Source organism: Carettochelys insculpta, chromosome 8, assembly GCF_033958435.1.
Source record: "Carettochelys insculpta isolate YL-2023 chromosome 8, ASM3395843v1, whole genome shotgun sequence".
Classification (NCBI taxonomy): Eukaryota; Metazoa; Chordata; order Testudines; family Carettochelyidae; genus Carettochelys; species Carettochelys insculpta.
The window spans coordinates 5,536,133-5,558,821 of record NC_134144.1 but is presented as its reverse complement, the minus strand read 5'-3'; the positions used below and the strand labels follow the sequence as shown (position 1 = coordinate 5,558,821).

At 46.2% G+C, this 22,689-nt stretch overlaps 1 protein-coding gene across 20 annotated transcripts in view; it reads right to left on the bottom strand.

Annotated features, from left to right (window-relative positions):
* FN1 (fibronectin 1) overlaps positions 1 to 22,689 on the bottom strand; it is a 69,446-nt gene that overhangs the window by 31,786 nt on the left and 14,971 nt on the right. For 12 of the 20 annotated variants that reach the window (XM_075001187.1, XM_075001197.1, XM_075001192.1 and 9 more), the window contains exons 9-21: positions 21,624 to 21,800; positions 20,918 to 21,070; positions 19,245 to 19,373; positions 17,358 to 17,501; positions 11,297 to 11,418; positions 9,314 to 9,491; positions 8,799 to 8,975; positions 7,622 to 7,750; positions 7,397 to 7,486; positions 6,161 to 6,355; positions 3,748 to 4,020; positions 2,296 to 2,562; positions 266 to 360 (exon numbers count right to left, since the gene is read on the bottom strand). In XM_075001187.1, coding sequence (XP_074857288.1) covers positions 266 to 360; positions 2,296 to 2,562; positions 3,748 to 4,020; positions 6,161 to 6,355; positions 7,397 to 7,486; positions 7,622 to 7,750; positions 8,799 to 8,975; positions 9,314 to 9,491; positions 11,297 to 11,418; positions 17,358 to 17,501; positions 19,245 to 19,373; positions 20,918 to 21,070; positions 21,624 to 21,800 — 2,129 coding nt within the window. Of the gene's footprint in view, positions 1 to 265; positions 361 to 2,295; positions 2,563 to 3,747; positions 4,021 to 6,160; positions 6,356 to 7,396; positions 7,487 to 7,621; positions 7,751 to 8,798; positions 8,979 to 9,313; positions 9,492 to 11,296; positions 11,419 to 17,357; positions 17,502 to 19,244; positions 19,374 to 20,917; positions 21,071 to 21,623; positions 21,801 to 22,689 lie in introns of all 20 variants that reach the window. The other 8 variants (XM_075001196.1, XM_075001185.1, XM_075001189.1 and 5 more) reach the window with 1 other exon arrangement.

Genomic DNA, 22,689 nt, shown 5'->3' with positions numbered 1-22,689 from the left:
CACAGGTGAAAGACTCCTATTGACTTCAATGGGCCATGGCTCACGCATGGGTGAACACAAATATTTTCAAACATGGATACTCGCTTCAGAGGAAGAACACAAGATAGCACAGAGTCCTGGGGGCACTTCCATGTTTGTCCCTGCCTTTACCTTCACCAAACTACACTCTATGGCCATTAATTCTTAACTGGTCCCAGCTGGGTGAAAATGAATGTAATTAAGCAAGAGAGAGAAAAATAGAGCCAAGGGCTTAGTGGGAAAGTACCTTGAAACCAATCCTTGGTGCAGGTGTCCAGGTTACAACAATCGACGTTTCGGTCACTTCCGTGTTATAGGGAGGGATGGAGGTCACGGGCTGCACTGTGAAATAGAGAGAGATAAATGGAGTTCAAACTCAGTGATATCCAAAGAGTTACGGAAATCCGCAAGTGCTGCTGCCCTGTAAGCCATCTACTTTCAACCTTGTATTTGTGCTAATTTAGTGCAAAATTAGATGACAACCCGGGGGCGGTTGTTTGTCACCCACACCCCCAAGTCGTTAGTGATGTTTGGGGCGGAGGGCGTCAATGTTTGTTTCCATCTGTTTTAAGGACTTGTAATTTGGCTGATCCTGTAATGAGTCCACAAACTTCTCAAGCAAAATAACCTTAGCTGAGATTTTACAATTTTCTTCTTTAAAATACAGTTGATGAAAAAAGTCACACAGTTGCACAACATATTCCTAACCTACAACAGACTCTACTCAATCAAGCAGATACGCAAGGCAGTAGCTGTCTTTACCTTGGCCAATCAGGGTATGGCTACACAGCAACGTTATTCTGAAATAAGTTATGCCGGAAGAGCTTTTTTTTTCCCCCCCCAACAATAACACTGCTACACACAAAAATGCATTTTGAAATAGCACTTAGCTATTTTGAAATATATCGCCCACACACAATACAGCCTATTTTGAAATAGAGCCCTTGGAGGTCATATGGTTTATTTCAAAATAGGCGCTATTCCCCATCTTCATGCAATGAGATATACCTATTTCAAAATAAGACAGCCACTCTTTTGAAGTGGTTTGAGCATTGGCCTGCTAAACCCAGCACTGTGAGTTCAGTCCTTTGAGGAGGCCACTCAGGGACTGGGGCAGATAGATGTCAGGGATGGTGCTTGGTCCTGCTGAGGGAGGCAGGGGACTGGACTAGGCGACCTCCTGAGGTCCCTTCCAGTCCTAGGAGATGTGTATCTCCAATTAAAAAAAAAAAATAGCGGTTGCATTGTGTAGACATTAGGAAAGTTATTGTGTCGACACACCCTTACCGTCCTCATCCAGAATGACCACAACTAGGACAGACTCTATAACCCCAGTGCACTTCTGGTGTAACTTTACTGAACAAGTCAATATCTCCGTTACACCAGGGATAAACATGGGGGCTTCATTTTAACTTCACAGCGATATAAAACCCACACGATCCTTTGAACAGAGGATGTGGTTACCAATCGTATTAATAAGAGGTTTTGATTCTTGTTGGTTTCTCTCACAACTTCGTCACTACTTGAGTAGCAAAATATTTATCCTTTCTACAAATAAACATTGGTTCTTTACCAACTCATCTGAACACTATAATCTTTGTCCAGAAACAGACCATTTTATCTGCTGCTCATTCTCTTCAACCACAAGCTAACACCAGAAAGGCTCAGACATAGAACTGTCTGAAAATGTTTTGAGGGAAAGTGGCTTTTTCCATCAAAATGCAAATTTCCATGGAGAATACCAGATTTTAATGATTTTTTTTCCCTTAGGTTTTCAGTGCAAAATTTGAAAACCCACACAACAAATCAATACACATTGGATGAAGCTTAAAACACATGCTTGCCTGAAACGTGTTGCGGCATTTGGGTTGCTGACAACTGACATTTTTTTTTCCATTTTGGGTTGGCTTTTCAGCAAAAAGCTGAAACATTTCATCAGAAATTTCTAGTGGAAATGTAACCCACACACTTAGGGATGGGATTCACTGTCCCATCTAGTGGCATCTAGACACCTAACACAAAGAAAGTCTTTTAACTCAAACTCCAGATGTACCAGGTTCCAGTCCACCTGTGGGCAGTTACAAAAATGAAACAGTTTGGGGTTTTATGTAAATTTCTTATGGAATATCAGGGGAAAACTGTTTCCTGAGCAGCTACACTCAAATATTATTTCACAGGACTTATCTGAAAGAGGCATTAGAACGGCTGGTTTCATACACAGGCCTATGCTTTTGAAGATGAAAACGACAAATGAATAAGCCCCCCCATCGTGCTTACAAGTAGTGAAAACTGCAGTTTCTCTGGTGCTTTCCTGGTTGCCTTTCACAGCCACAAGGTAGACAGTGTACTCAGTCCCAGGCTGCAAATGCCGTAGCGTGTATTTGGTGGCAGACGGCCCCACGTTATACTGCTTTTGTTGGCCTCCTCTGGTGGGACCCACAGTCAATTGGTACCCGGTGATGGGAGCACGCGGTGAAGTCCAGGTCACTAACACGGCAGACTCAGTAATGTTATCAAACCGCAGACTGGTAGGAGCATCAAGTTCTAGAAGGGAAAGCACCGGGTGTATTAACAGTTCTTCCAGGAGGTCAGCAACCTAACTTTGGGCACTCTTCTGAAAACCTTGGCAGGTGATTTTTTAAATACCAAAACATATTCGCCACTTATAAAAATATAATAAAACACAACATATTTCTAGGGAGGAATATGGTCACCTGAAACAGTCAAGTGGAGAACTGTGCCAGAAAATAACCCTACGTGTGTTTGTCTCTGCTGGACAAGGTCTTTGGAATGTTTCACATGTCTCCATACAGACATTCTCTCATCTTTAAGGTCCCTGAAACAGCAAAGCACCTAAATATGGACTTAAAGTTATGCACATCCTTAAATGCAATGCTGAATCCAGAGCAAAATGAATGCAACAGAGATGATGCTGCCCCCTAACAATGCTTATGTAACCCACACACCTATGTGCAGTTCGCTATCCCATGCAGTGGGGAAGAATTAGCATACTCTACAGCCTGAGCCGAGATGTAGCTAGCTTTTAGCTCAAATTATAGAGATGCCTGCACGAAGCTCCAGAGGTCCCAGGTTTGAGTCTGCCTGTGAGGAGGTACACCTAAATCATAGGAATTAAGGGTCAGGAAAGGCTCGGGGACAAAAAAAAAAGAAAAGAAGATGATCCAATGGGAGTTAGACACTTGAATTCCTTTAAAAGCCTGACCCTGAGTTACTCAGTACAGTAGTTTTCAACTTTTCTATGTTACAATCCCATGTTGCAACTTGCACCAGTCAAAAACTCTTCCATCTAAAACATTTTAAAATGTCCTTTGACAAAATTAAGATTTGTGAAAAAACAAAACACTGTCTGTGGAACCTACCCCTCAAAAAAGTCAGGTTTTCAGTTCTCAGCATTGTAATTTTTTTAAGTCAGTTTTTTGGTAGAGGATCAATCTGCTTTTATGTGTAGAAATGAGCTGTTGACTGGAGTTTTGTGGACAAATAAATGCCCTTAATAACAGCTGTGTAGATACCACCCGAAGAGAATACATCTGCTAATAGGGTCACTGAATGACCAGCTGAAGTCTCAGCTCCTCATTTTGCTTTCAGGATGTTGCAAGGCTAGAACAAATGGTTCCACTTTAAGTGATGTATTTACCAGTTACTCTAAAAAAAGAGAGAAATAGTCACTGAGAAATCCATAACAACACATAAAGGAAAGACACTTACTAGTTGTTTGCTCTCCAGTCAATGGCTTGCTCTCTCTGCCATGGAGTACTGCAAAGACCTTGAACAGATAGGTCGTCCCAGGTAAAAGATCGATGACCTCAGCATAGTAGTTCCGAGTAACGGGTATTTTCTGTCCGTGTACACCAGGGCGATTAACTGGAATGACTTCCACCCGATAGCCAGTCACTGTGCTTGGCGGTGGGGTCCATAGGATGGTGATTTTGACATCAGAGACTTCCACAAACTGAAGGTCCTTGGGTGAAGGAACATCACCTGACAGAAGAGAGACATCCAGTAAGACACAGGCTTTCCTTACAGAATGCTAAAGGTGACTCCAGGAAGAAGGTGTGGAACAAGGAAAGAGTTCTGACTGAATAACTAAAATCTTGCACATTTGACAGAGACCATTAACGTAACTGAAAATATCAAACTAGCCTTATAACAAATGATTTTTGGAGAAGATCTGTATATCTCATACATTTGAAATTACCCTACTTGGCCTAGAAAAGTTTATTCCAAGATTTGCATATCACATTTTGCTGGCACAAAAGACACTGAAAAAAAAAATCAAATGAATGAAGCAGCTTTTATAGAGTCGTAAGTTTGAAGGGGGAAAAATATCCAGTGACTGGAAAGAAGCACTTACTTTGCTATTTAAGAAAAGGATTTGAAAAAAAAAAAAAAAAAAAAAATCAGAAGAATACCTGGAGAGTCTCCAATTAAAACAACCACAGGGTCTGATCTCAGAATATATAGATGACAAATCATAAAATCACTGGGCTTAGTTCTTTCCTGGCATTGTTGTCATCAAAGGAACGCCCGATTCACTAACACCATACCAGACCCTAATTCTCCCAGAGCATTTCTTTTTCAGTTCTGTTATAAAGCCTGCAGAATTAGCTTTTTTGAAGTTAAGGGCAATATTTTTTAAACTTGAGTGCCTTCAATAAAGCTTCCGAATTCGTAAGTGATGAGCTATTTCCACTCCTAGGCTATGTCTACATGATGGGTGCATAGCACAAATTGTGTAAATTATTTCGAAAAAAATCTCACTGTGTAGATGTAGCCTTTAGCAGACATTCAGTACCTGAAAAATCTGCTTAATTATTCAGGTGTTTAAATATTGACCAGGGTTCCAAACCCTAGACATTTGAAATCTGAAGTCTCAAGGCTACAAGATGCCTTTTCAATACTGGCAATATGATCTCACAAGAGGACCTTGATGACGACTAAGAAAAATCTGTTGAGATTTTTTCCTTTGTGTAGACATGTTCTTACAACAGATCTCAGCCTATTGACTGATCCATAATTTCACTGCTAGGTATTAATAAAGCTAAGATTGTGTCTCAGAGGTCATGGAAGGGACCTTCGTAACATTTTCCACTTCAGTCCCAGGGTGGTGGGACTGCAGCTCCCAGCCACCACCAAGGGTAAGGATGACCACAGAGCTACTGGGGTGGTTGGCCATACCCTCCCCCATCATCCCTATTTTGTCACGGGGCAGGTCACGGGCATAGGTGGATTTTTGTTTGTTGCCTGCAAAACCATGACAAAAATCTTAACCTTGGCTATTAGTGTTGTTTATGATCTGTATTGCAGCAGCACCTAGGAGCCTAGTTATGGATCCCCTTGTGCTAAGTACCATACAAACATGAAAGAGAAAAGATAGATCTCTTATGTAAGCTGTCTTGGGTCGGAAGAGCTGTTCTCACTTAAATTTGCCTCCCACTGATGCAAGCGCCTCTCTGCCTCAAGTAGCGCCTCAACGCAGTTATGTCCACGCGGTATCAGTGTAGACACTGTGTTGCTTACGTCAACCCTTCCTGCTTTTCAGGAGCCATCCCACAATACCCCACACTGACGATACCATCGAGAGAAGCACCCCGATGAAGACATGCCCCATTGACACAAAGTGTGCACCCGTATTTGACAGCTGTTTGCTAACAGAAGTTGGATTCACCTAATTTTGTAAGGTATGCATGGCCTAGGTAAGTATTAAGTTTCTGCTAATGAAAACTAGAGATCCCAAAGTGGCAATCTGTGCTTGGCAGGAAATAGCACTTGCCTTTACTAGGTCAATTTTTAAAGCCTGTACTTTAGCCAACATTTGGTGAGGTGGACAGTGAAGGCCAATGTTGATTATAGGCCCATTCACAGCCCTTGCTGGTGATGTACTCACAATTAAAGCTGGACTCTCAAGGCTGCATTTTTATTGGGCCCTGCTCTGTCTGACAAATGACTTTGGAATGAACAACAAGAAATCCTGTGGCACCTTATAGACTAACAGATATGGATATCTGTTAGTCTATAAGGTGCCACAGGACTTCTTGTTGTTTTTGAAGATACAGACTAACTCAGCTACCTCTCTGATATTTGGAACGACTGATACCCCAGGGAGCATGCTGGCTGTTACCTTTCTGTGGGACACCTGTGGTTTCCTGTTGGATAAAGACGGGCGTACTCTCCTGATTTTCTTCCACGGCATAGATGGAGATGTTATACTGAACCCCAGGCATCAAGTCACTGAGGGTCACAGAGGTCGCTGTGTCAGGCAAGTTGAGTTCAGTGCTGCTACCTTCCACCGAGGGAGTATAGACAATTCTGTAACCTAATGTGATGGAACAGACATGATCACCAAACACAGTCCTTAGGACCAGCACAAGGAGCTGTCAAAACAGGAAAGGAACACATTTTCCCTGAAGAAACCGCAAAACACCCTTGAACTTCCAGTGAAGGTCAGAGCTGCCCCATCTGTGGCCCCACTGGAGGCTAGATTAGATAGCCAGAGGAATCCCTTACAAATCTGAGAATTGTAGAATGGGCCAACCCATATCCACAGAGCTGAAGCCCCCGTATCTGAAGTGCAGGTTGGGATTCTGATAAGAATGTGCTTCCTAGGTTTGTTATGAGGATGATGCCAGGGCAGACAGAGGCCTTATGTTTAGAAGACACACAGGTCAGACTCCCTGGGCCAGCATCTTTGGAACCTGACCAGCCCTGAACAAGAGAATTTGCCAGACCTAGAGAGATTCCCTGCCATCAGCCCCACAGCTCACAGCTGGCTCCACTCAAGCCCCAGCCAGCCATCCTGCTGCAGCCCCAACCCCAGCTACAGCTTCCCAGTTAGGCAGCCCCAACCCTGGCTCACAGCCGTGCCACATCGGTTGTGGCCCCAGCTCCCAGCCCAGCTGGGCTCCGAGCTGCCAGCCCTTCTGTTGCCTGACTCCCGGCCTCCAGGGCTCTCTGGCCCAGGAATATCCTCAGTCTTGTCAGCCCACAGATGTTGCCAGACCAGAGAGTCACCGTCTAAGCAGGAGCAACCTGTAGCGAGATGGTGGTTAGTCAAACCTAGATCTGCAACTGAACCTGCAGGGATTGTATTGCAGCCAACCCACTGAACTACAGACTTCAAATTGTAAAACCCAACATGAACCAAACACTACAGGCTCTCTCCAGCTTCAACTGTGCAGCCTGCTAGGTGAGTCTTGGACTCTCCATTTGTCTGAAATATGCTGTCTATGTGGCACCTCAGGGCGGACAGAACTGCTCATCTGCTCTGCTGAGCTTTGTATGTTCCTCTCTTCGAACCGCCACGTTTTGCAAATATTCCCTCAACAGTTTGAAAGAGTTACACGTAAATGAGGCAGACCTGTGATGGGAGCTTGTGGTCTGCTCCAGCTAACGACAATCGAAGTGTCGTCAACTCGATCCACGTTATGTTCTGGAGGTGCATCAGGTGCTGTTTGAAAGAATTGAAGGGAATAATAAACAATGGAGAAAAGTAAGCGAGGCCAAGATACGTCAAAACATCTCTGAGAGAACAATCCACAGAACAGCAAATCCCAAAGGCAAGGAGCACCTCCCACTGTGGTACCTGTTGTTTGGGAAGTAGACAGGATCAGATTCTGCTCTCCCTCTTCTGAGATCTGATAGACGTTGACGATGTACTTACGCCCAGGTAGCAAGTCTGGGATGTTCACAGAGGTGGCCGTGCTCGGGAGATCTTGGCAAAAAAGCAAATAGAAAAAAGTCTTATTGATAGCGGGGTTCCCCCACCCCCTCAAAAATCAACTGGAAACTCTGGGCTCATTCTGTGGAGTCACCATTTTCTTGTTACGAAATGTGTTTGTTCTGAGCCCGCTGCACAGCTCTACAGCACCTAAGGCAGTTCTTTACAAAAGGACGGGGGCATGGCGCAGGCACAGAAGTATAGGTCAGCCCAAAGCCGCATCGGCAGGCGTGTACAGCATCCAACTGCACTCTGCCTCAGGCCTGCTGATGGTGAGGGAGAGGCAAAGGGGCAGTTGAAGTGCGGCTCTTCCATTCTGCATGGCTCTGGAGGAGGAGGGGGCCCCAGAGCCACAGTCCAGGTAGCGGTAATGTCTGACTGACCGAGGCCCCGCCCCTTCTGGGAGCGTGGAGCCAGGTCGCCCTCCCATCTTGCCCCAGGGCCCACAGTAGCTGTTGGCCCCACTGCCCTGCCTGACTTCAGCACTGCTGGATTCACACCAACTCACCTGCTAAGTTTCTAGTTCTGTCAGGGAGGTGGTGAAGAATTATCTGGTGGTTCACCCACAATTTATATAAAACATGTGGGGAGAAGGATGGTAGCAGCTGAATGGGCATCAAATCAAACATGCCCTCCTTCCCCTCAGATTCTTTTCCAGAGCAAAAATCCTGGCACTGTTTAAGCTCTGCCCCCATAATGCCCCTGTGAAATGGCATTGTTCCCATTTTACAGATGGAGAATTGAGACACAGGGAGACTAAGGTTTAGCTGCCCATGCTCACAGAGTCTACAGCAGAGGGAGGGATGAACCCCAGACCTCCTAAATCCCAGTCTAGCATTCTAACCAGAAGACAGTCTAATATGTTGATGTTACAGAATATGTAAATCTCCATGGACAAAAATATTAAACAAGAGTTCCTCATACCTTGAAAAGAAGATGGTTTACAGACTTCACCCAGATATAAGAGCAGGAGAACCAACTACCCAGCAGTAACCTCCCGCAGCAGAGCACTTGGCCAAACAGGTTCAAACGTCTGCCTTACCAAGATACTGTGGCTCGTCCCCTTCCTCGCTGAGCTCGTACTCAACCCGGAATCCTGAGACAGTGTCAGAAGCAGAAACCCAGGAGACGACAAAGCTGCTTGCTGTGATTTCTGTCACCGACTCAGAGGTAGCGACCACTGGAGAAAGAGGAGTTGTCTCTCCTGAAAGGGTGTTGCCTGCTAAGGCAAAAAAGAAAGATTGGCAGGTGCCAGATGGGATTATTTGAACTAATAAATGTCAAGCCAAAACAAATTGGGGGACAGATCCTTGGTCGGTGACCTCAGTGAAGCTGTGCTAATTTATGCCAGTTAGGACTTGGGTGTACCTATTACCTACGTAAAAAGATAAATATGAAGTGTGGCAAAGAAGTGAGAACCAAAAACTATTGTAACATCCATAGAGAATGCAGATGATTATTTTTAACAGGCAACAAGTAATTTAGGAAACTACCATATGAGGAAGTACACCATAGGAAGGAAACTGCATGGAAATATAGTTTTATAATGTTACTTACTAGTAATAGGTGTCGTACTCGTGGTGGTAAAATCAAAGCGTGTAACTTCTCTGTGTCCATACTGCTGTACGCTGATCAGTTGCCCTTCATACAACACACCAGGTTTCAGGCCTGAGATCGTATAGGAGTTCAAATGACCTGGGATGGTGGCTTCTTTCCAAAACGCTCTCTGGTTTTTCTAAAAGAACACAGGCATCCAAAATACAGGTTGAACTTCTCTCCTCCAGCACCCTCAGGACCTGACTGGTGCTGAACAAGAGAATCTGATGGACTACCAGAGGTCAATATTGTCTAGCAACATTACGAACACTTCCACAACTTACTGGGCTCTTAGAAGACAGTTAGAGGTAAATTACAGCTAAATAACAGCACAGAACACCGAGAGCCAGGACTGGTGGCTGGAAACAAACTTTATGGGACTGTAGAAAACTTGGCCACACCCATGCTAAGTGGTTGTCCAGCTAATTAAAATCATGCTGGATTACGGATGTTACCGGACGAGAGAGTTCCAGATTAGAGAGGCTCAACCTATATCATGAAAGAGAACCCCAAAGCCCAAGAGCATAAATATCAAACTATGTTTTCATATGGCTGCCCATCACTGTGAGATCTAGAGGTCTATATTTGGGGCTGGACCAACATCAGGATGGAACGAACGTTCTGGGAAGGACGGGTGGCTATCTATAGGCATTTAGGTACATAATGGGACACAGGACAATAGTCCTGGTGAAATGAGTTGTGTGCACAGTGGTTTTAATAGTTTGCCTTTGAAGAGGTTTTCACAGCAGTATCAGCCCAGGGATCAGTCAAACAGACATGAAAAGTCCAACAGCAATTGTACAGCAGGGACAATGTTTGGCAATCATCCAGTCATGCTGGCTCACCCTTTGAGAGCTTTGCTCTGAGAAATTCTCCCCCTCTGAGCCAAAACTGATTTCTACAGGAACTTCTAAAATAAATCGCCACCTTTTTAAGGGCTACACCTTGGTGTTTGAAACCCATTTCATTGAGGACCTGATCCAAAAACCCATTGAAATCAGTGGAGAGATTCCATTTGGCTAGAAGGGGCCAACAGCTCTCATAATGCCAAGCTGTGAGTATGCACCAACAGGCTTAAGAGAGGAGTAGGCATCTGTGAAGAGAGTTCTCTGAGGCATTGTAACAGGACTCATTTGCACTCGTTAAAATGAATCACACTTAAATATGAATGAACCAGCCAGCTGTGGCTAACCATTTTTGGCTCAGACTGTACAGATGAAAGGCAATGAGGGCTTTATTTAATCTTCTGCTGACTGTTTATATCTTTGTAGCCTGCTCATTTTCACCTCCTCATTAAGGTGATACAATGTACCCTAATTATTCCAGTAAAATAGACATGGTACAATGCCAATGTTCCTGCCAAATAAGGGAGCTCACAAGGATATAACCTCAAGATGCCAAATTTCTGAGCATATTACCTAATACGTAGGCTCAGATCCGCAGAGATATCTAGGTACCTAACTCCAACTGAAATGATAAATTCATAAGCACAATGCTCACTCAGAGATAACCATGATGACTGTACATGAGTAGATAATAACCAGCACCTGTAATGCTCAAGGCAAGTGTCATAGAATCATAGAATACTGGAATTGGAAGAGACCTCAAGAGGTCATCAAGTCCAGTCGCCCTCACAGCGAGCCAAACACCCTCAATAGCGGGGGAGTGGGGAAATCACAGAATTAGCAAGTAGAGACGAGATGAAAATTTTTCATTCCTCCCCCACTGCCAACAAAAATGCCTTTTCGAATTAACATTTTTAACAAAAAAACGGCAATTTGTATCAGGAAATTTCTGTTTTCGTCAACATTTTTCAAATTTTTATTGGAAAAAATACTTTGAAGCCCCAAACCAAGAAGGTTTTCATTTGGAGCTTCTGAGAGCCTGGCCTGGCAGAAGCTAAAAACACAGCTGATGGATACTATGACTGAAGGAAGTACTTACCGGTTTCCATCGGAGAATGTACTTGGAAATGTGTGAGGTTTCAGGTGCATTCCACTGGATAGGATGCGAGTTGGGATGACTTGCACTCTCGGTGATAATCACCTGCACTGGCCCAGTGGCCCCTGAAATAGAAATTACCAATTTTAACTTTTTAACCCGCTGGTGTGATATTTAGCACAGGCTGAGCCTCTCTAATCCAGCACCAGGGGATCTGACTGGTGCCGAACAAAAGGATTTGCTGGACCAGAGGAGGTCAATGTTGTTTAGCAGCATTACCAACACTGCCACTGCTTCCTGCGCTCTTAGAAGACATTTAGGGGTAAATTACAGCTAAATAACAGCACAGAACAGAGAGCGAGGAATGGGGGCTGGAAACAAACTTCATGGAATCACAGGAAACTTGGCCACGCTCATGACAAGTGCTCACCCGGCTAACTAAAATCATGCTGGATGACAGATGTTGCTGGATGAGTGCGCTCTGGATTAGACAGATTCCACTGTACATCTATAATTTATTAATCCAAATGCATTTGCTTGCATAATATTATTACAAACATTTGAAATAAATGTTTTTGTTCTTTTCCCACCTCCCATCCCACCAACACTCATTATAGCAAATGCTCTGGTACACTTCTTGCTCTGTAGGAGTTGGCACAGGAAGCCTGGATAAGCTTAAGATGGAAGATTTGTGTTGGTGATAGAAGACTTGTGCAATACGTGGTATACAAAAAAGCCTTGCCAAACAGTGGGGTAGATTGACACACCACAGGGAATAAGAGGACATTTTTCAGCACGTTGCACTTCTCTGCATTTAGGATTAATTTTTAACAGTGTAAAATTCTGGCTAACCTAGACCCTCATTCTTCATGGTGCTAAGGAGCCTCACTGCCTAAGCCAGTCGGAGTTGGGTGTGTTCTGCACCATGCAGAACTGGGTCCAGGGAATGCTCTCCCTGAAGTGAAGCAGATCTCCACAGTTAATTGGAGCATGGTTGATGACAGACTTTAACGGGCCCTAGGCAACGGACAGAGGGGAATTCAGCTCTAATTCCCCGTTGGGGTGGGGCCTTGGCAAGAAGAGGCGGGGCTAGGAGCAGCCAGCTCTTAGCGCTACTTTGACTGCGCCATGCCTCCCTCAGCCAGCCCTCAGCACCCTGTGCGGCTCCATCAGCAATTTAAAGGACCTGGGGCTTTCCCAAAGCAGCATCAGTGTCCTGAGAACTGCACAAGCCAACAGAGTACAATAAGAGTGCATCAGAGTGCTGGAGAACCTGAGATGCTGGCTGGCTGGAGAGAAGGTCAACAATACAGCCACTGCCGGTAATAAAGTTCAGAAGACAATCACGTACCAAAGCAGAACCAGGGGCAGAATAAGTTTCCTTATAAGAGAGCCCCATTTCTGTGGGCTTATTTCAGGCTTTTACTCAGCAATGCATCATTCAGCTTGATGGAGTGTAGCCCCCATCATCCTCCATTAATCTGGGAAAGGCCCCAGCCTCACACAAATAAATTAAGCAACAAAAAGAGGGGGGGGGGGATCTTTAACTATTTCCATCCCATTTATTCCAATTGATCCATATGTCCATCTTGCTAGAAGCGGCAGTTTTTCTGAACAGCATCGGGTGAAAACACTACATTTTGCAACCTCTCTTTATCAACGGGGTTTAACACCTGGGTTTTACAACAGCCACTGGGTGGAGGACAAAAACGAGTACCACACACATGCTTCCAAGCCTACAGTGCGCCCAGAGGTTTAAGACCCAGATTCAGAAAAGCACTTAGGCGCGTGTTTTAAGAGAACATCTATTCAGCAAAGCATTAAAAAACCATGTGTCTGTCCAACAGACTTTTAGCACGTGCTTAAGTATTTAGCTGAGTCAGGACCAAAGATGCTAACAGTTTGATCCAATGTCCAGGTAGCTCAGTGGAAAGGCACCCACAGTTCCACTGGGTATTAGAACAAAGCCCACAAAACAGTCTCCTCTTGTCTTGTTTGTGTTCCTCACTTGACCAGAAATACACAGGAAAAGCTTTCAACAAGGTGTTGAGAAGGTCTGACTATCAGACACGCTCAGAGTATTACGCTATGAGGTTACCTCTCTGTGCCTATACTAGTAGGTGTTAAGTGATGGGAAAACTCCAGCACAGAGCTGTGTGACCCTCCAGCACGATCTGTTCTTTCAGCCATTAAATCTCTCCCCCCTCCCCTCCTTTTCAGATTTCCTTTTATAGTTTGTTTGGACAACTGTGTAACAGACATACCTGCACGTACTTAAAAAAAGACTTCCAGCCAAACAAATCCGGACCCACACAGAGAATATTTTAAAGCTTGTCAACCCCAAATCTATATTCAGGAACTCTATATTTGATTTACAAACCCATTTCCAGGCATTTGCATGCCTCAAGGAAGTCCGAAGCTTTGGTTTCCAGTCTAACGGAGCGCATATTTCACATAGCTCAGCCAGATGTTTGGTTGAGACACCTAGGAGCCAAAGGGCTCAGCAAGTGTGAGAGAAACTCAGCAACAACAACAACAAAATCCCATTCTTCCTTTTGCTGGCGGACCTCAGTTCAACCCACCCAGTCCTGTTTTGTCTCTCGTAAAGAGCTCAGTTGTGAGTCCATCCCCAGAGAGAGATGGCGGCAGGATGATTAGGGGCAGAGACAGGAAGGCCCAGACCCACAAGGATATTTAGTTTCTTATCTTCCACTGAAACCAAACAGAACTTATGAGCCAAACCGCCTTGGCTGATCTGACCCAAAGGGACCAGGTAATTTGTCCAGGGTCACAGATTAGGGCACTAATTTGGGATTTGGAGACACTGGTTATGCCAGATTTCCTGTCTGTCCATGGGCAACTCTCTGCGGGAATGTCTAGAACACCACCCTGCAGCACTGGGTCTCGGAGCCTGGCTCAGCTGGCTCCAGCACAGGGGCTATGAAGCTAAAATTGCAGTGTAGACGTCTGTGTTTGGGGTGGAGCCTGGGCTCTGACACCAAGCCAGTGGTGTGCAGCTCACAGCCTGAGGGGAAAAATCCAGATGGGCTCGTGGGGCTTGTGGTAAGCATGTTGACCCAGGCTCTACGAATCACTGCTGCAGGGACCGGGGAAGGGTTTGCAACGTAGATTCACTCTGGAGTCATTGCACTTCACATGCTTTCCTACCTCTCTAGGTGGTCAGGTGGATAAATCATTAAAGACTGGGAGGTGCTCAGGTTCTAGAAGAAGAGAGGCGATACAAGACGCAAGAGAATCCAACCAGCTCACTCACACCTCTGTGTGGGCCATCAGCGTGGCCAGACCCTGTAGGGCTGGGACCAACGCGGCCCCTGGGTTGTCCAGGCCCTGGCATGCAACGGGGTGGACAATTAGTGGGCTGTGAAAAGCCTCTTTGTCACCATGGACCAGGAACAAGCGAACAGAAAGGCAGGTGCTTGCGTTCTCCCCCCCGCCAAACAACTCTCCACTTAGAATGAAAATTCAAAAATATCAAAAATGTTCACAAACCATATATTAATTCTGTTTAGGTCAGTCAAAACATGAGTATTTGCTAATTTCAGTACACTTTTTAAAAAAAAATAGAAAAAAAAAATCTAATTTACTATAATTAGCTTTCATTTCAAAACACGGCATCACAACAGAAACGGGGAATTTTTCATTCCAAGAAGTGTCATCTATGAAGCTGCAACAATTTTCAGTGGTTTATTCCATTCTCCCTCCTTTTTCCTTTTTAAAACTGAAAAATTTGTCAAAAGCGATCCACTCTCTTGAAAACATCAGCGTGGATGAATAAGCCTTTTCTGACCAGTTCTAACTTGCCAGCTACTCACAAATCATTTTATTCCCCTTAACACAATGTAGGTATAAAACCACAAGCCTGTTACTTTATCTGAGTTTTTACAAGGACCCCGGTCATATCAAATACCACCACTTGTGCACAGATACATCTCTACTTCAGCCTATTTTGTTACTCGCGCACGCCGCTGTGCCTCACATGAGTTTATGTGGTAATAAGACAGTAAGTAAAGAGGTCTGTCCAAGGCCGCTGACGGAGAGGGGAGGGAGGGAGGGAAAGTTGCCCCGGGGCCTGCCCTTTCAAATGCCAGCCACCACCCCTGCTACTTCAGCAGCAGCAGGAGCCATAGCGCCAGGCCCCTTTGAGGAGACGCGGTAGCGCTGCTCTGCTGCCCCGTGTGGCTGTGAGAGGGAAGCGCTAAGGGCTGCCTCCACTTAGCTCTGCCCCTTCTGCCCTTGGACCCACCTCTTCCAGGGCCGTGGAGCTGGGTGCCCCTCCTACTTTGCCCCAGACCCTGAGGTGGCTGGCTGGCAAATAGCCTAGTGGTTCAATGGTTGTTTAGCGAGTATTTACCTTTCTCTGGGTCTCACTTTATTAGCACATTTCCATCAATAATTACGTTGGGACTCATGATAAATGAGCTTGTTGATGTCGAGCAAGTTATGCACTAACAGAGCCTGTCTTAGGGGCTGGCGAGCTGGGTGGACACCCAGGGCTGCCACTTTCAAGGGACTGCCAAAAAAACTGGTCCAGCACGTGGGGCTTTCCACACTCCATGCTGTACACTCCCGAGTAGGTTCTCCGCTCCTAGGCCGGCCGCCGCCACATTGCCTGCGCTTCCGGGCCAGGCCCCGCCACACTGCACATGCTCCCAGGTGGGCACTCCGCTCCTAGGTGGACCCTGCCATGCTGCGCGCTCCAGGATTGGCCCGGCTACTGGGTGTGGAGCTGAGGTGGAGTGCTCGTGTTGGGGTTATGGTAGGATTAACTCCATGCACTAAAATTACTCTGTTGATTTTAATGGAGCTACATAAGAACATAAGAACGGCCATACTGGGTCAGATCAAAGGTCCATCTAGCCCAGTAGCCTGTCTGCCGACAGTAGCCAATGCCAGGTGCCCCAGAGGAGGTGAACCGAAGACAATGATCAAGCGATTTGTCTCCTGCGATCCCTCTCCCGCCTTCGACAAAAGGCCAGGCACCATACCTTACCCCTTGCTAATAGCCATCTATGGACCTGACCTCCAAATATTTATCGAGCTCTTTTTTAAACTCTGTTAGAGTCCTGGCCTTCACAGCCTCCTCTGGTAAGGAGTTCCACAGACTGTGCGCTGTGTGAAGAAAAAACTTTTTTTATTAGTTTTGAACCTGCTACCCATCCTATTTATTCCAACATGGAAGCAAGATCTAGGCCAGTGAGATCTAGAAGCAAGATCTAGGCCAAAACCTGGAGAGCAGAACTGGCTTTTTATAAACCCTTACTAGCATGTTCACCTGTAAAGTTTTAATAGTTAAATGAAGGCTCAGTGGGAGAAGCAACCGTTAAACAGAACAGTTGCTGCAACTGCTGCTCTTATCACCTCACGTTCATGGAATGACCAAAGAACAAGACAGCAAACAGAGATATTGACCGGCTTCTGAATATTTCCTAGAATTGATTGGGCAAAGGAGAGTTCAAATGTTTGGTTCAGGGCACTGACCATGGAAGGCATTTCCTGCTATGGTGCATTGTGCTTCAGCAGGTAGGTTGGGTAAGGTGGCTCTGTCCATGCATGGGGATGGTTTAATAGCCCCAAGCAATATAGACATAGCAGATGGATTGCAGATCTATAATTTTAGTAAAACACCAACAGAAATAAAACCCAGGGGGCTAGATTCTAGTGTGAACCGAGAGCAACCCCCAGGAAGCCAACAGAATGATTCTAGATTCTAATTGTGATTGTGAGAGCTTGACACCAACTGGCATCTACCTTCAGGTAGAAGTGGTTCTGCTTTAAAAGAAAACCAACAGAAGTTTCCCAGGGTGCTGGGAGCTGGAAACCCTCACCAAGCAAAGGAACCTAGAGAATTCAAACCCTGTATTTGCTTGTTATACAGAAAGAACCATCTAACCATAAGTGATGTTGACAAGGACACAAAAGGACATGCACATTGCAAAGATCAGGCAAGGAGGCAGGCTGGGTGTTCACTGATGTCGCCAACCTCATCCTATCCTATTAAAATAGAACGAGTCAGAAGAATCTGCTTAATCTTTGGAATTCTTACCTGGATAGGTCTGCAGAGGTTGGCAATGCCACTCTCCAATTCCCCGGCCATAGCAATAGCACTGGTATCGAACACCATGAACGAATTTCTCCCACGAGTCCCCAATTTGGTAAAAGGTCCGGGTTTCTGAATCTTGGCATTGGTCTAGAGGCATGAAACCAGTAGCGGTAAGTGTCAGATAGTGACTTCAATGACCAAAACCCAAAACAAAAGCCTTGAGCTAACATACTGGGGAATAACAAAGAGGAAAAGCATGCTGCAAACAGTGTTACTGAAAGTGTTATTCAAAGGGGCAACAGAAGTCCAACTCCAAAACTAGAAAACATGGAAACTCATTCAGACCTTAGATTTATTACTGCATTGGCAATCAGATGTTTGGGAGTTAATTCAGCTGTGGTGTGTTTTGGCCAATGACAACACTCCCAAGGACAATGGGTGTTTCTCTGCTACCAGGGTCTGGCCCGCAGATATTGGTTTGGATCCTGACTCTGCTGCAGCCACTGGGCCTGTTCTTCTGTCATTTAAGGCCCAGTCTTGTTCCCATGAAGGTCATGGCAAAACCTCAGGTGAAAACTCTAGAGTGACACCATTCACATCACCACAGTGATTCCAGACAAATGTGAGCATAGCTCAGCTCTGAAGCCAGCTCAGCAGAAGTCTTACTGATGGACTGCAATGAGAATTCAGAGTATGCTCTCTTTGGAAGAAGAGGATCTAAGTTTAGGAGAACCACCAATAAAATTCAACTCATTTCAAAATACATTTCTTTCCTTCTTTAAAAGGAGCAATTTGCAAGAACTTTATCTGATCTCTTTCAGTAAATCTGGGCAGTCATACATTGTAAATAAAGCAGAATTTTACCCCCCAGAGCTTTCTGAAACATTATCGTTCTCGTAGGGTTGGTAACCACCGATCAAACAACCAAGTCTTATCATCAGATCAGAGTCCATTTTTTGGTTAGAAAAGTAGAAATCTCTTCATTCCAGTACAGACTTATGAGGGTTTTAGCTAAACTCTGGAGCGGTAGCAACACATACACCCTTAGCATTGGCTTGCTCTTTTTGGTTGGCTGCCCGGTATAATAGGCCACCAGAAGAAATAAGTTTAGCCCAAGATAATATTTGCTGGTGGTGTCTTGCCTGCCTTTCCGTTCAGCCAGGAGACTGGAAGATTTCAGCGGAGGAGGAAAAAACAATTTACAAGCAAGAGTCTAGCATTGCTGCATGCAACAGCTAATTACATGGAATCTGCTGTCTCCTTTGTTAGAGTCAGCAGCGCCAAGAGGCACTATGAGTCCAGGGCAAGGTGGGAGAGGGGGCCTGGCTCTCTACCCCGGTAGGGGCGGGGCTTAAGACAGTCTGCCCTAGTGTTCCCACCATGGTCCCTCTGAGCCCGTGTTCCACTGCATTTCAAAGTGGTCCAGAGCTTCAGCCGCAGCGGGGTTGGAGCTCCAGGCCCCTTTGAAATGTTGGGCCCAGGGGCAATTGCCCCCCGTCCCTGGCGGTGGGCCTGGTCAGAGTTCAATCCAACGGGTAGCTAAAATGCTCAGTTAGTGTAGATCTTTGGCAGCTGCTGAAGCTACAGAATGCGACAGTGTAGTAACGCTCGCAGGGTAGCATCATACGGCGTAAAGATGCCACCACTATCTAGGTTATCAGCTTCTACCATCGCATGTCAGATAACTGGAGTTAGCTCAAATTCTGCTCTCGCGCCCTGCACTGGAAATCCAGGGCCATCCTCTGAAGTCAGGCACTTCGGTTTTGGACTAGAGAGAGCGAGGGCAGAGCTTGTCCAAAGATGCACACACCGGCCCCCTCACATATCTCCTTTGTATTGCGGGGCTACAGTTTGGCCTTCACGCGTGGGAGCAGCAGGGGTGTAACCTACCGACAGGATCACATTTCCATCGCCCACGACCTTGGCCGAAGCACGTACAGTTGAGCATGTGTCCTTCCTCGTGACGCTTGTGGAATGTCTGGTTAACATCATAGGTGATGTCATCAACAATACACTGGTCTGAGAGAGAACATGAGGCTTCACTCGATGGCCGCTTTGCATTTAAGAAAAAAAGGTACAAAAGACATCTGCTGCTCAGCATATGACCCTCCTGCACTGCCTTGAAAAGCTATAGAAGGTAACCACGTGTGAAAGAGACAGACACCTTCAGGTATCTGTCAGAGAACAGAGTGAGCTTCCTGGGATGGGATTAGATAGTGTGACTGCAATCCAAAATGTTCTTTGCACTTTACCCAGGACCTTGACAATGCTTTGCTGTAACCCCAAGAGAAGAACTGATGTATTATACAGCCAGCTCGTTATTAGTGCCTGCTAAAGCACTGTCGCATCCTGCAGTCAGTTCAACAGAGCAGTGGTGATTTATAAATGTGGTTTGCTAATAGCTAAGGCATGGAGTCAGCCTCCAAAGACCTGGATTCAGTTCTAGGTGTCACAGACTTCCCGTCCTTGGGCAAGTCATTTAATCTGCGCTACCCCAGTTGCCCATCCGTAAAATGAGGCTAGCACTTCCCTGCCTCAAGAGTGCATTGCGAGGCTAAATCCCTTGTTGCTTTGTCAGTTCTCAGCTATGGCAACTAGGGCCAGAGTGGTTTCCGACACAGCTGTGATCGAAGAGCACTGTTGAGAGAATCACGCCCTTTAAGAAGGGAAATTATTTCCCTAACTAGGTTACTTTGCTCTTTGCAGCAGAAGTTGCTTTAACCCAACAGCTCCTTTTCACACTTTCCCCACTTTCTCCTTGGGAGATCAGAGTGCTGGCCATTTGGGCTGAGTTAGGACAGCCATTCCTTCAGGTGTGCGTCTCTCCCAGCTCTGTACAAGACCTGTGGAAAACCTCAAAGCCCTGGAGAGAGCTGCCCCATGTATGCTATATCCAATTCCAGCAGTGGCGTGAGCAGCCTTTCTTGGCTCTCTGACAGCAACCACTCTGCTTTTTCCAGACACGACTGCAACACTGTAAGTAGTCTCAGGATGATTAAATGTCTACGCTCTCCCACTCTGAAGTCCTCTTTTTGGTCTTGTCTAAGCACTTCCGCACTCGAACAGCTGAAAAGAAATCTCAGTGCCGTCCTGCTGATTTTTCATACAGATTAGCCTGCAAAGGGGATGCATCCTACACAGAGGAATTAAAAACCTCCCTGGAGAAGAGCAAAACGGAACTGCACTGCCCTTTAACCTTGCCTTGCAGCTTCAGACTAGACTGGGGCTTTGTCTGCACAGGAGAACGGCTCCAGATTCCCCCAACCAGTGCTGCGAGGGTGACGACCCTTAAATACAAGTAAGAGAATGCAGGGATTCGCATTGATCAAGCGAAGTGAGGTTTACCTCAGCTTCCCCTCCCTGCAAGTGCTGGGTTAGCACTACTCCTGACTGCCAACACCATCTGGATTTTTGTACAACTCTCTCCTGACTGCCCCCAGAGAGACCTCTTGGAGAATCATGTGGCAGGCCTGCTCCGATTCCCAGAGAAGCCAGTGGAAAGAAACCCGTTGGCTCCAGGGAGAGCAGCTGCAGGCCCGTGGTGGCCGAATGAAGACACGCACCTCTGAGCTGGGAGTAGGCAATGCAGGTCCATTCGCCACGGCCATTTCCGATGCACGTGCATTTCATCAGATGGCCCATGTCGTGCTGTTTGTCCCACTGGTCTCCAACGCGGTACATGACGCCTTCGTTGGTTGTGCAGATTTCCTCGTGGGCTGCTCAAAGAACGCAAGGGGTTTTGTTTAGCCAGCATCACCATGAACACAAACACTGGTATCACCCCCTCTGCACTTTGCTACAGGTTCCACAGCCTCATGCGAGGGTTTTTATGGCCTCACTAGTTTTCCAAATCCCACTTTCACTAGGTGCTCTAAATGCAAGGCCCTGGGCATTCATTATACATGCTAGATTAGGTCTTTCTACTGGCGAAATTGTGAGGCTCTAGGTAGGGAGACTGGTGGCGATGCCCTCTGGTTTGTCACATGTGCAGTTATGGATGGCTGTGCACAGGGGCAGAGGAAATTACTTTCTATTTGTAATACCCAAGTCATTGCTCATAAAACCCTGCAGAAGCCCTAGAAGAAATTTGAATTGGGTGACAGCTCCCTGGAAGCCACTACTGACTGCAGGTTCATTGCAGCGGACGTGGGCTCTACATCTCAGTAACAGCTCACGGAACGCTATCTGAGAACCGCTGCTCTAGAGCGGACACCTCAGTGACCAGTCATGAACAGAGACCGGCCAGAGACCTTCCCATCCACCACTTACCAGCCATAGGGCAGAAGCCAAACTTCTGGTCAGCATCGTAGTTCTGGGTGGTTCCGCACCACTTCATGTTGTCTCGCCGTCCCTCAGAAGTGCAGTCAGTGTAATTGCGATTGTTATACAGGAAGGGGAAGTGGCACAAGGCACCATTGGAGTTGCCACCCCGGGTCTGGACCAGCACTGCAGCAAGCCGGGGAATTAAAGAAGAGATGTATCTGAGCTGGTGGTCTCCCCAGAGGAGCCAGCAGTTGTTTCAGAACAGAGCACGGACACTGTTCACCTGTGCCCCTCACCAGAGTATCCTTAACTCTCTTTTCTGATGCACATTGATTTCATCATGGAAATACAAAGCTTGTGAAAAGTTGGTCCATGCTCAAGGGACCTGCAAAACCAGAAAGCCTCTCCTACACCCCCAGGAACAGATGGGGGTCTGGCCATGGGAATCTCTGGGGAGCAGGAAAAACCTGTACGGGCCCCTGTGCCAGGAAGGGCATTGGCACGGGGGTCATGACAGCAGCTCCCCCACGTGCACAGATCAGAGATCCAGCTCCACGTACTTTAGTGCTTCTTTGCGAGTGGTCACGAACCACCAGGAATGGGACCATGGAGCTGGCCCAGTGAATCCGATAGTCTCTCCGTTCTGCTACACCTGTACAAACCCACAGAGGCACATGGGGCTGGATGGATTTAACTGAGAGCTGGGCTGTGTCCGATGACTTTAAATATATCCTCAGCCCCTAGGAAACAGTTACAGCTCAATGATGCACAAACAGCCAGGAAGGCCGGACTTTGCTTGGTTGAGATTTCCACGCCCCATAGTGGAGCGAAAGGGATTTCTTAGAAGTCCATCACCAATGCCATCAAGAGCAGATGAATTCTACCAATTCTCTTAAAATGGAATAATTGTGACACAGCGGAAAGGGATCTAGATTTGCCTTCGAGGGAACCAGAAGGTATTAAAAACCCCATGAAAATGGCACAGTGCTCAGAAATGACACATCTAAGTTGTAGTAGTAATTTCACCACTTTACTAAATCTACGTATGTCTGAATAAGTTCGACCGTTCTTC